Genomic DNA, 13,196 nt, shown 5'->3' with positions numbered 1-13,196 from the left:
AAGGGCTGCGCGGGCGGCGCCGGGCCCGGGCCTCTCCGCCTCGCCGCGCCGGGAACCCAGTGCCGGACAGCGGCCACCGGCCGAGCCTGCAGGAACGAGCAGCTCCCGGATCTCACCTTCCTGTCCCGTTTGGCCCGCCCGCCCGCCGTCCCGGATGCTACCACAGTCGGGACTTCCGGCTCGGGCCGGAAGGGCGCGCGCTCCTCCCCGTCGTGACGCCGCGCCGCCTCCCCGCGCGCCGGGTACTGCTCCCACTTGCCCCGGTGGGGCCCGGGACCGGGGACCGCAGCTGCGACCCCGGGGGTCGGGGCGCATCCCTTTCCGGGGGCGGCCGTCTGGGCCGGGCGACTCCGGAGCTCCTCGGCCCGGTCCCCGGTGGCTCGCCGCGGACAGCAGCGCGGCTACGGGGCGGACCGCTGTACCCCGGTCGCGCCTGGCGGAGGATAGCGGCGGAGGGCGCCCGCGGCCGCAGAGAGGGTGAGACGGCCGCCTGTTGCGGTGGGATCGGTGCGGGGCCTCTCGGGGCCGGGGTCACTGACACCTGCAGCTAACCTGACTGCTTTGTCCTCGTAGGCCGCCGGTCGGGACGTTGACCCCCAGGCACTTACCTGGGGTACCGCAGAGAAACGCCGTGAATTGCGGGGGCATCAGTACCCCGGCCAAATTAGAATTTAAATCCGTTGTTTTGAGCACCATGACGCTGAGACTTTTAGAAGACTGGTGCAGGGGGATGGATGTGAACCCTCGGACAGCGCTGTTGATTGCCGACATCCCCCCGACCTGCACTGTGGCGGAAATCGAGGAGGCCCTGCGGGCTGGTTTAGCGCCCTTGGGCGAGTACTCACTGCTGGGGAGGATGTTCCGGCGGGTGGAGAACTGGAATGTAGCCTTAGTAGGGCTAACCGGGGAGACTAGTCATGCTCTGGTCCCTAAGGAGATCCCTGGAAAAGGGGGTGTCTGGAGAGTGATCTTTAAGCCTCCGGACCCGGATAATGAATTTTTAAGCAGATTAAACGAATTCTTAGAGGGAGAGGGTACAACACTGGGTGAGTTGACCAGAGCTCTTGGATATGGAAACGACCGTTCCGACCTAGACCAGGACAGGATCCCAGAAATACAGGCCCCTATGTTGGCACAGGCCTTAGATGAGGCTCTTCAGCCTGCCCTGCAATACCTGAAATACACAAAGCTCAGAGTGTTCTCAGGCAGCGATCCTCCAGAACCAGGAGAAGAAGAATTTGAATCTTGGCTGTTTCATACCACTCAGATGATGAAGACATGGCAGGTGTCAGATGCAGAGAAAAGAAGGCGATTGCTAGAGAGCCTTAGAGGCCCAGCATTTGATGTTATTCGAGTCCTTAAGATAAACAATCCTTCCATTACAGTCGCTGAATGCCTGCGGGCCCTTGAGCAGGTTTTTGGGGTTATCGACAATCCTAGGGAATTGCAGGTCAGGTATCTGACCACTTATCAGAAGGATGAAGAAAAACTGTCTGCTTACGTGTTAAGGTTGGAGCCTTTATTACAGAAGCTGGTAGAGAGAGGAGCAATCGAGAAAGATGTTGTGAATCAGGCCCGCCTAGACCAAATCTTTGCCGGAGCAATCCACAGAACGCTTCGCAGGAAGCTTCCCGTGCCGAAGGACGGCCCCGCCCCTGGCTTTTTGGAATTACTGGCACTGATAAAGGATGAAGAGGCAGCTGAGGAGGAGGAGGCCCTTCTCCAGGCAGGGTTAAAAGGGCATTTCTCCTGAATCTTAGGAAACCAGGAAGAGACAGCCGGCCGCAAGCATGAAGCATGAAGGTAGAACAGTCATTGGACTCCGTGATGGACGTTAATCAATCCCTTCCTCTCGCTGCCAAGTAACTCATTGTGTTCTTCTCGGTCTAAATCCCTTGTCATTCCTGTGCCTCGTTAATGTTTCCTAAGTGTGTCATAGACTAGGAAGGATGTAGTTCTGCACTAACATTTATGTATTTAAATTTACCCCTGTGAATTTGCCATATAAAATTGTACAGAGGGTCTGGCACCACATACGTATGGTGCTCCGAGAGGACCAGGCAAGGCTCAGTTGCATGTGCTGACCGTTGAGATGTCAGCTTCTGTGGTAACAGGTGCAAAGGTAGCATGTTGGATGTGATTATTATAGATCTTAGATGTGTGTTGTCTATATTTATTATGGAGATACGAGCAGTGGTTAAGATGCTAAGGTATTTTCTGTTTGAATCACAATTTTACTGATTCTGTGCAATCAGAACAAGAAGCAGAATCAACTGCTGAGGTTGATAAGTTTGTCAGCTGTTCCCTCGAACCCCAGATTTCTGATATGTGTCGTCAGAACGTCCGTGCTGAATGCCATTTTAATAGGTGTTATAAGATGACCTATGTGATCTTCTAAAATAAAGGAATGCTGATAAAATGACCTTTTTTAAAAAAATCTGTTTTATTTATATCAAGATTCCAAGAGAGATTTCATCTGAACATACGGTTCCAGCGGCGCCTGGGTGGCTCCATCCGATAAGCATCCATCTTCGGCTCCGGTGATGATCTCACAGCTCTCCTGAGTTCAAGCCTTGCTTCAGGCTCTGTGCTGACAGCTCGGAGCCTGGAGCTTGCTTCAGATTCTGTGTCTCCTCTCTCTGCCCATCCCCCGCTTGTGCTCTGTCTCTCTCTGTCTCTAAATGAATGAATGAATGAATGAATGAATGTATCTTGGGTGCCTGGGTGGCTCAGTAGATTGAGTGTCCAACTTCAGCTTAGGTCATGTTCTCACAGTTCGTGAGTTTGGGCCCCACCGTGGGCTCTGTGCTGACAGCTCAGAGCCTGGAGCCTGCTTCGGATTCTGTCTCCCTCTCTCCCTCTGCCCCTCCCCTGCTCGTGCTCTGTCTCTCTTTCTCTCTTAAAAATAAACATTTAAAAAAAAAAAAAAGAAGAAGTAGGAGATGCACGGGACGCCTGGGTGGCTCAGTCGGTTAAGCGTCTGACTTCAACTCAGGTGAGTTCAAGCCCTGCGTCGGGCTCTGTGCTGACAGCTCAGAGCCTGGAGCCTGCTTCAGATTCCGTGTTTCCCTCTCTCTCTGCCCCTCCCCCACTCGTGCTCTGTCTCTGTCTCTCTCTCTCTCTCTCTCTCTCTCTCTCTCTCTCTCAAAAATAAATAAACAAAAAAAGGGTTCCAAAAGCATAAATCTGAAAAACAATCTTACTCCCTTGGATATTTTCCTCTTAGTGCCGAGGGGTAGGCAGTAGTTTTCTAAGTGAGATTGCCAGGGGACCTTGTATTGATGCACAATGGAATGAACAAGATCATACACAAGTTAATGCATCAGTGGAAACCAATGCATCCGTATGTCGAATTTGGGGAGTGAAAGGAAAGAGATGAAGGTTGTGTGCTTGTCCATGACAGACTGGATGAAATTAAAGCTTTCCCATATGCTTTCTCATGTAATCTTAAAAATCCTGCAATATAGGAAAACAGCTTCTCGCTTGTAGAAATGGGCACAGAAAGGTTAAAAAATGCTTGCCCAAAGCGAAACAACTAGTAAGTGGTGGGGCCAGAATTCTATCCTCTGCCCTACCTCACGGCCCATATTCTTTCTGTTGCCAGAAAGAGAAGCAATCATAAGGGTGTCTGCACCCAACAGCCTCACAAGGGAAACACGGCAGATGTTAACCACATTTCATTAATGTCTTCTATGCATTAGTGTAGAGTACGTTCTGAATCATTACTGCAAATGAGACATTATTAGAAGTAGGGAGTATGAGAACCTGTAAGTCCTAGGGGCAGCCAGGTGGGTGGGCATGGGTTAGTGATTTGGTTCCTAAAAAAACAAACAAAAAAATCACAGCATGAAGAAAGTTTGACAAGTAGGAGAAAAGTCTTCCTCTTTAAGGGGTAGCTGGGTGGCTCAGTCAGTTGAGTGTCTGACTCTGATCTCTGCTCAGGTCTAGATCTCAGGGTCGTGAGTTCTAGCTCTATGCTGAGTGTGGAGCCTACTTTAAAGAAAAAAAAAAAGTCTTCCTCTTTAGTAAAAATAGCCCAAGAATTTTGGGATTTACATCATTGGTTTAGATTCAAGGGCGTAGTAAAATGTTTGTGTTAATGTCATCATGGGACACCTGGGTGGCTGTTGATTTCGGCTCAGGTCGTGATCGCACAGTTGGTGAGATCAAGCCCTGTGTCAGGCTCCGAGCTGACAACGTGGAGCCTACTTGGGATTCTCTCTTTCCCTCTCTCTTCCCCTCCCTCATTTGCATGTTTGTGCATCCTCTCTCTCAAAATAAATAAATAAACATAAAAAAAAAAGACTCAATGTCCTGGTTTCACTCTTTATCAAGTCCTCCTACCATGGGAAGCTAAATACAGATCAAACCATCACATTATACACCATATATATATATATATATATATATATATATAAAATTTTTACTTGTCAATTAAGGTGAGAAACAAGAAGCTAAATGCTAGATGGCATAGACTAGATAAATTCAAAGGTACAATTCTGATCTTGTTTGTAAGGTGCTTTGTTACCTTAGTCCTGGGGAGTGGCACCTGCAATTTGCTGATAAACAGACACTGTGCTCACACACAGGTGTTAGTTAGTATTCACTATACCCCTCCTGTATATAAGGCACTGAGCTGGGGCGGTTGGACTATATAGTTAAATTTAGGTTATAATGCCTGCCATGGAGGTCTACCCAGGGTTAATAATAGCTGACATCAAACACTTGCCGTGGGCACCGCCACACACATTTAGTCCAACAATACTGAGAGGCAAGGCTGTTTGCTTTCCCCATTTTACAGATGAAACCGAGGCACAGAGAGGTTAGGTAACTTGCCCAGGTTTTCCCAGCTAATAAGTGGCAGAGTCAGGCTTTACACTCAGGCCATCTATTTCCAGAGTCCTGGTCTATGATACCTGGTTAAAATCTCACAGAAATCTGTAGAACAGACCATCATTTCCCTGTTTTATAAATGAGAGGCTTCAGGCTCAGATTCAGTGCCAGGAGCAAGGGCACATAGTCTGACTCCAGAGAACTTTTCTTAAGGTATTCTGACTTCTGCATCTGGTAAACACTACATAATTATCAAAAATGGCGGGTATGTTTATGAAATCATGTGAAGTAGTAAAAATATATGCTTTAAAAGCTGTTTCTGGGCCCCTGGGTGGTTCAGTCAGTTGAGCATCTAACTCGGTTTCAGCTCAGGTCATGATCTCACAGTTTCATGAGTTCAAGCCCCGCATCTGGCTCTACACTGGAAGCACAGAGACTGCTTGGGATTCTCTCCCTCTCCCTCTCTCTCTGCCCCTCCCCTGCTCACGCTGTATCTGTCCCTCTCAAAGTAAATAAACTTTTTAAAAAAGTTTTTTAAAGCTATGTTTCAAAAACGTGAACAACAAAAAAACCCACTAAAAAGCTAACTAGTTGTATTGGGATGATGGAATTGTAAAGGTAATTTCATTTTCTTTTGCTTCCTAAAAGTGTTTTTTCTTAATGTTTATTTACTTATTTTTGAGAGCGAGAGCACAGTGGGGGAAAGACAGAAAGAGAGAGGGAGACACAGGATCTGAAGCAGATTCCAGCCTCTGAGCTGTCAGCATGGAGCCCAATGCGGGGCTCGAACTCATGACCTGAGCCAAAGTGGGATGCTCAACCGACTGAGCCACCCAGGGACCCCCAAAAGTGTTTTTTTAAAGTAAGTTCTACACCCAATGTGAGGCTTGAACTCATGACCCCAATATCGAGAGTCAACGGAGCTAGCCAGGTGCCCCTAAAAGTGTTTTTTTCTTTAAATTTTTTTTTAACGTTTATTTATTTTTGAGACAGAGACAGCATGAACGGGGGAGGGGCAGAGAGAGGGAGACAAAGAACTGGAAACAGGCTCCAGGCTCTGAGCCATCAGCCCAGAGCCCGACGCGGGGCTCGAACTCACGGACCGTGAGATCATGACCTGAGCTGAAGTCGGACGCCCAACTGACTGAGCCACCCAGGCGCCCCAAAAGTGTTTTTTAAATGAAAAATAAATATGCAAAGGAAGTGCTCAAAAAAAAAGGAAGGCAGAATGTCAGAAAGACAACAGGAACCAGCCTGAAAGAGCTCCCACTGATGAAAGCTACAATTTGAACAAAATGAATAGCACAGCATTGGGTTATTACCAAAGTATAAAATAAATATCCATAAGTTCATGCTGATATAAATACATGACTGAATAAGTACATGCGGGAGAAGAGTCAAATTTTCCTTCATTCAATTTCAAATCAATTATGTGGAGACTCCCCCTTCAGGAGGTGGAGTTTATTCCCTTCTCCCCCTAAGTGTGGCCTGAATTTAGGAATGGGGTATGGAAAGGGAGAAATAGTAACTTTTCAGTGGAGAAAACTGGCAAGTACTAGTTAACATCTAATTAACTAATTAACTAACAGCTAATTAACATCAAGGTTAACATCAGAGAATGCACAATTTGGTCTAATGAGAAAAATACCAACAAACTAAAATTGAAGGGTATTCTACACTCTTCAAAACTGTCACGATCATGAAAAACAAAGAGAAATTGTCACAGACCAGAGGAGACTAAGGAACCTTGGTAGCTAAATGGAACATGATATACTGGAAGGGCTTTTGGAACAGATAAAAAGGACTTTAGTGGAAAAGTAAAATCTGAAATAATCTGGAGTTTAGTTAATAGTAATATATCAATGTTGGTTTCTTGGAGGTGACAAATGTACCATGGTAAGATAAGGTGTTAACGATAAGGGAAAACTAGGTGTGTATGTGTATAGGAACTCTCCGTACTATCTTTGTAAGTTTTCTGTAAATCTAAACTATTCTAAAATAAAATGTTCATCGAGGGGCGCCAGCTGGCTCAGAGCACGCGACTCTTGATCTCTAGGTCGTGAGTTCGAGCTCCATGATGGGTGTAGAGATTATGTAAATGACACGCGACTCTTGATCTCTAGGTTGTGAGTTCGAGCTCCATGATGGGTGTAGAGATTATGTAAATAAGTGAACAAACAAAAATAAATAAAATATTCACTGAAATACATACACAGATACTTGCATACATACATGCACAAGTAAATAACAAATGACCTGGCATGCCAACCAGTGAAATAAGTCACTAAGGAGTGAATAACTGGAGTGCCCACCCTGCCTAAAGATGGTTATTCATCTAAACACCACCAGGTGGCAGTAAGTACTAAGAGTAGTGTGCGTCCAAGCCAAGCAGAAAGGGATTATGTCTTATGTAAGTGGTGTCATACTTGCCCCCGTCAAAGACTGGAAAATTTCTCAAGCCCTTATGTGGAAAAATATTTAAATGCTCAGTCTGGGCCAGTGACTTCCTCTCTAGTCCCTGACACTTCTAGAATCTTCTAATTAGCTTGTCAGAGAGGCCTGGCCTAAGCAAATGGACTAATCTATGTAAGTGAGGACATCCTTAATGATTGCATTTCACTTCCAGCAAGAACATTTCATAAAATTGGAAACTAGATGGTTTTAGAATTCAACTTCAGAAATTATCTTATTTTTAAGGAGTATGACATGTAGGTCTAAGGTACTCTTTAGCTGTGGTGCGTTTCCCAAATACTATCCTGCTTATGCTACCAACAAGCCTAACTCTGCTTTTAGAGATGTTAATTTTCTTACGTACTCATGGATTACCATATAAACTGGACCGATATATTAAATAATTCGGTGTCCAGTAGGGTTGTAAGGCTCTCAGTCATCATTCTGAGAGTGGGTCAGAAGGCGGGGTTCTAAGCAGCATCTGGCTGGCTCAGTAGGTGGGGTGTGCGACTCTTGATCTCAGGGTTGTGAGTTTGAGTCTCACGTTGGATATAAAGATTACTTAAAACTAAAATCTTGAGGGAGGAGGAAGAGGAGGAGGGGGAGGAGGAGAAGGCTGGCATCTAAAATGATAGAATTTGCCAATGAAGTGAGTGAGGCCAGAGATAAGTGGCTTGCTCAAGAACATACAGCTAGTTAGTGGCAGAGCCCCAACTTGAACCCAATCTGAGCCTCCTTCTGGCTTGCTGTATAACCTGCAAGGAAAGGCATTAAATTCCTCTTGGAATTTAAATTAAATTCCTCTTGGTTTACTAACCTCCAAAATCTATGGTCTCTTTTAGCTCTAAAACTGTATGACTCAAAAGATATCCTAGTTACCTTTATTTGGATATCCTTAATTTAAAAACTGACTCTAAATTCTTTTTTTTTTTTTTTTAATTTTTTTTTTTCAACGTTTACTTATTTTTGGGACAGAGAGAGACAGAGCATGAACGGGGGAGGGGCAGAGAGAGAGGGAGACACAGAATTGGAAACAGGCTCCAGGCTCTGAGCCATCAGCCCAGAGCCCGACGCGGGGCTCGAACTCACGGACCGCGAGATCGTGACCTGGCTGAAGCCGGACGCTTAACCGACTGCGCCACCCAGGCGCCCCATAACTGACTCTAAATTCTTAATATGCCTAATATATGTCACTTAACATGTGTTCCCAAATATTATCAGAATATCTTTGGATGAGTGTGCTTTCTAGCTCCGCAACTAAATTCTATGTTCCTCTTGATATCAAGGTATGTTATATCCCATATAAGCCCAACATGGTGTCTCACACTTGGAAGGTAATATTTCCCAACTAACTAGTAAGGCCCTGATGTGCCTTATTATATATAAAAATAATCATGGCAATCTTGTTAAGGTCTTCCTCTGTGCCAAGCATGGTGCTAAATGCTTTACATATGTTACCTCATTTAATTCTGACCACAGTCCTTGTGGGTTTATTACGATCCCTAATTTCAAACGAGGAAACAGACCTTTGGATGGGTAAAGTGGTTTGTCTGGAGTCACACAGCTGAAAACTACTAAGATCTCTGGTTCCAGAGCCAGTACCACTATGCTAGACAGCCTCCAAGAGTATCTTGGCTCTGAACCAAACTACCACCTTGTCAAGAGTGGTACATGAATATAATCACTGGTGAGCCAGTTTCGGGCCATATAACCCGAATCTTATCCGTCACCACTTCCTGCTGTTTCCCTCCAAAAATTAATAATAGTAATAATAAATACAACCCAATGTATGCTGCAGAAAAGACAGCACTATTAGCTACTGCTCAGCAACCATTAGTCCTTTTCCTCCTTTGTGTCTAAGCCAGATTGTTCACCCATTTCACAGAACCATAATTTCAGAGGAAACCCAGCTGTTCCATAGCCCCCGCAGAAAGCGGGGGTGGTAAATTTTGATTAAAGATGAGCCCATGCCCTTTGCCAGACTGCTTGTTTTAGGCGTGGGCAAATAATGCGATGATAGCCAGTGGAATATGAGCAGCTGTTTTTAAACCTTTATTTATGTGAGCAGGGCTCTGACTCCAGAACGCCTCAGTTCACATGCCAGCTTCACTATTTCCTAGCTCTGTGACTCTGGGTGGGTTTATTTACCCTTCGGGGGCCTCAGTTTGTCCAAATGAAAATGAGGGTAAGAATGGCACTTAGAGCGTCATTGTGTAGACCAGATGAAATAATCATGTAAAGTGCCAGGGACTGTATCTGCTACGTGGCAAGTACAGGGAAGCGGCCACTGTAAGTGCTCCTTACTGCTGCACAAAACCTACCCCGAAACCCTGTGCCTGAGAACAGTTGTTATTTGGAAGTATCTGTGGATCAAGAGTCTGGGAGCAACTGAACAGGGAGGGCCCGGCTCCCTCACAGACTGCAACAGAGGTGTTGGCCAAGGCCGTGGCCATCTCTTGGAGGAACTCCCCAGCCCACCCGTGGGGGCCTCTCCACAGAGCTGCCTCATGACACAGCAGCTGATTTCTGCCTGAAGCAAGCCGTCCAAGAGGGAGTGAGAGAATATCCCAAGACGGAAGCCACAGTCTTTTTCTAATCTCATCTCCAAAGTGACACCCCATCACTTCCGGCCTATTCTATCCACTAGAAGCAAACTCGCAATCCCAGCGCTACTCAAGGGGAGGAAATGACACAAGGGTGTGAATTCCAGGAGGTGAGAACCCTGGGGGTCAACCTAAAGGCTGCCTCTGGCAGCTATTGTTACTTTTCTTTACAAATGCAGAGAATGAGCTTGTGCTTTTGTTACTTCTACTTTATATTTTCCCTTTAAATGAGAGAATTCCTCTACAGAGATCCAGGCTGGAAGAAAAAAAAGCCTCCATTACCTTCCCTGTCACTAACGCGCTCATGTATCACAGCAACAAACACAGGAGGCTTCTTTGTCCATTCCAAGGCCGCCATGGGCCCTCTTGGGTTTTACAACCAGCACGTATGTTCAGCTTTTTAGAGCACAGGCATAACTACCCCTGCAAACTCTACACCAAGCAGTAAATGTCCGGCTGCATCTCAGTTTCCAATTCCCTTTTGATCTCGCCTCTCTCCCTTTTTTTTTTTTTTTTAATTTTTTTTTTTCAATGTTTGTTTATTTTTGGGACAGAGAGAGACAGAGCATGAACGGGGGAGGGGCAGAGAGAGAGGGAGACACAGAATCGGAAACAGGCTCCAGGCTCTGAGCCGTCAGCCCAGAGCCCGACGTGGGGCTCGAACTCACGGACCGCGAGATCGTGACCCGGCTGAAGTCGGGCGCTTAACCGACTGCGCCCCCCCGGGGCCCCCCCCCCCCCCCTCTCTCCCTTTTGAGTGGCCTTTTAGAAGCAATAACCTGCAGGGCCCCTGTCACTCCCATCCTCCAGGCAGCGGGGAGATTGACCTCGTACCAAGCAGCTTCTGGCTTCTCAGAAACTATACCTCTAATAGACCAGAGAAGCTTTTTAAAAAATTTTTAATGTTTATTTTGAGAGAGAGACAGAGACAGAGCTCGAGTGGGGGAGGGGGAGACAGAAAGAGAGAGAGAGAGAGAGGAAGACACAGAATCCGAAGTAGAGTCCAGGCTCTGTGCTGACAGCTCCGCACAGAGAGTATGGGGCTCGAACCCACAAGCAGATTCTGACCTGAGCCAAAGTCGGACCTTTAACCAACTGAGCCACTCAGGTGCCCCTGCAACAGAAGCTTTTAAAACTTTCCTTTTGGGGCGCCTGGGTGGCGCAGTCGGTTAAGCGTCCGGCTTCAGCCAGGTCACGATCTCGCAGTCCCTGAGTTCGAGCCCCGCGTCGGGCTCTGGGCTGATGGCTCGGAGCCTGGAGCCTGTTTCCGATGCTGTGTCTCCCTCTCTCTCTGCCCCTCCCCCGTTCATGCTCTGTCTCTCTCTGTCCCAAAAATAAATAAAAACGTTGAAAAAAAATTAAAAAAATAAATAAAAAATAAAATGTTCCTTTTATCTAATTTATAAAAATGGCCCCTAAGAAACTAAGACAGGATGTCCACAAAGAGTGGGCTGAGTTTTCCCTTGTAATTTTTTTTGTATCATTGTGAAAAGCTAGAAATTATATAAATGCCCAAAACAAGTGACAGGTTGAGTAAACTATCCCATGTCCAAAGGGTAGTATATTCTCTGCAGCCATTAAAACAAAATTGTGTTGGATGGAACATGATGGCTGTTTTCGTGGGTCAAAACTGGTTAAATTGTGGTAATTTCATATGGTTCAGCCTAATAGAAGGATATTTCTTGGTATGCAAATGCAAAACAGTAGTTCTCTTTGAGGGACTGAACTATGGGAAATTTTACCCTTTAAAAAAATGGGGTTCCTGCTTTTCTCCAGTGAATACTTCCCATCAGTGTAATGTGTACAGGTTATTAACTAAAAAAAAAAAAAATCATGAGATAAATTTCAAGAGGCAAACACTATTCTCTTATTTTGTGTTAGTGATTTATAATGATTAGGCAAAGCAGGGGGGAGGCAGCTTCACCAGAGGGAGCAGATGTACCAGTTCTAGCCGGCTGGAGGGCATTCATCTCAATCCTACAGAATGACCTCGTCTGGGTCACTCAGAAGACAAGTTTTGTCTCGAAGTGCCTGATCCCGTTTGGGTTTAACTGAGACCAGCACAACTAAAGAAATGTGCTTATTTGGAGGGCCTGGCTGGCTCAGTCGGAAGAGCTAGTGACTCTTGCTCTCGGGGTCGTGAGTTCAAGCCCCATGTTGGGTGTAGGAGATCACTTAAATAAGTAAATGAGTAAGTAAGTGAGTGAGTGAGTAAATAAATAAATAAATAAATAGGGGCGCCTGAGTGGCTCAGTCGGTGAAGCTTCTGACTTTGGCTCAGGTCATGATCTCACGGCTCTTGGGTTCAAGCACCGTATCAGGCTCTCTGCTGTCAGCATACAACACGCTTTGAATCCTCTGCCCCTTCCCTGCTCATGCTCTCCCTCTCTCTCTCTTTCTCTCTCAAAAATAAATAAATAAGTAGACTTAAAAAAACAAAAAACAAAAAACAAAATAGTTTTGGAAAACGTGCACATGCCGAGAATGTCTGAATTAAATACCTGCTCTTCTCTCCGGTGCCCGCTCTGCCTTCTTCAGGATCTAGTGTGGGTTTTGCTTGCAGATTCCCTCTCCCATGACTCAGCCACAGTTTAGGGCATGGATGGATGGCCTAGACCCAGGCTAATCAGTGAATCACACTTGCACAAGGTGAGCATGAGATGGGATCAAAGCCAGAGCAAGAAGTCCATGGCCCCGGCAACCTCGTCCAGGCTTTGTGGTGCATTTTCTTTTCTTTTGCTTTTTTTTAAGTAGGCTCCATGCCCAACATGGAGCCCAGCGTGGAGCCCAACATGGGGCTCATACTCAGGACCCTGAGATCGAGACCTGAGCTGAAATCAAGAGTCAGACGCTTAACCCACCAATCCACCCAGGCACCTCTGTGGTGAATTTTCCATTCACTTACAGCACTACTTTCCTCACGCTCGTTCATACTGTGTGATCATTCCATGTTTATTCATTTAATTGCTTATTATCTCTCATGGTTTCTTTGGGTCAGGAATTCAGACAGGGCTTAGTGGGGCTATTGCATGATATCTGGAGCCTCAGCTAGAAGACCCTAAGGCAGGGGCTAGAAGCCTCTGAAGTCTTGGCACTCATTTGGCCACAGACGGTGGTGTCAGCCCAGGGCCTACCTGGGGATGCTGTCTGCCAGGACTTTCCTTGTAGCCTAGGCTTCCTTGCCACATGGTGGTTGGGTTCGTGGGCAAATGTCCCAAGAGTCAGGCAGGAGCTGTATCCCTTTTATGACGTAGCCCCAGAAGCCATACAGCATCATTTGTGCTGGATTCCCTGGGTTACTGGTTGGGC

At 46.3% G+C, this 13,196-nt stretch overlaps 2 protein-coding genes across 4 annotated transcripts in view; one reads left to right on the top strand and one right to left on the bottom strand.

Moving 5' to 3' along the window:
• Window positions 1-178, bottom strand: part of LYSET (lysosomal enzyme trafficking factor) — a 3,455-nt gene extending 3,277 nt beyond the window's left edge. The window contains exon 1 of the mRNA XM_040478078.1: window positions 117-178. The gene's annotated coding sequence lies outside the window, so the exon portion shown is untranslated. The remainder of the gene's footprint in view (window positions 1-116) is intronic.
• On the top strand, window positions 140-2,586 carry MOAP1 (modulator of apoptosis 1). 3 transcript variants are annotated; one of them, XR_005791150.1, is made up of 3 exons: window positions 140-477; window positions 574-1,862; window positions 2,458-2,586. XR_005791150.1 is itself a non-coding variant. In XM_040478076.1 (2 exons), exons 1-2 carry the CDS (start codon window positions 155-157, stop codon window positions 1,751-1,753), a joined length of 1,503 nt encoding a protein of 500 aa, XP_040334010.1. In that variant the 5' UTR covers window positions 140-154; the 3' UTR covers window positions 1,754-2,422. The 3 variants fall into 3 exon arrangements, 1 of the variants encoding a protein (XP_040334010.1); XR_005791151.1 differs by having other exon boundaries at window positions 574-1,803; window positions 2,458-2,585; XM_040478076.1 differs by lacking the exon at window positions 2,458-2,586 and having other exon boundaries at window positions 574-2,422.
• The last annotated feature ends 10,610 nt before the right edge of the window (window positions 2,587-13,196 follow it).

Source organism: Herpailurus yagouaroundi, unplaced genomic scaffold (assembly GCF_014898765.1).
Source record: "Herpailurus yagouaroundi ecotype Mexico unplaced genomic scaffold, PumYag 141, whole genome shotgun sequence".
NCBI lineage: Eukaryota > Metazoa > Chordata > Mammalia > Carnivora > Felidae > Herpailurus > Herpailurus yagouaroundi.
This window is presented reverse-complemented; position numbering and strand designations above follow the sequence as displayed.

Bases quoted from the DNA above. Each gene is read 5' to 3' on its own strand.
- MOAP1 (XM_040478076.1), top strand. From the start codon at position 155: ATGCTACCACAGTCGGGACTTCCGGCTCGGGCCGGAAGGGCGCGCGCT. The intron at 478-573 runs GTGAGACGGCCG...TTGTCCTCGTAG, and splicing joins CGCCCGCGGCCGCAGAGAGG to GCCGCCGGTCGGGACGTTGA.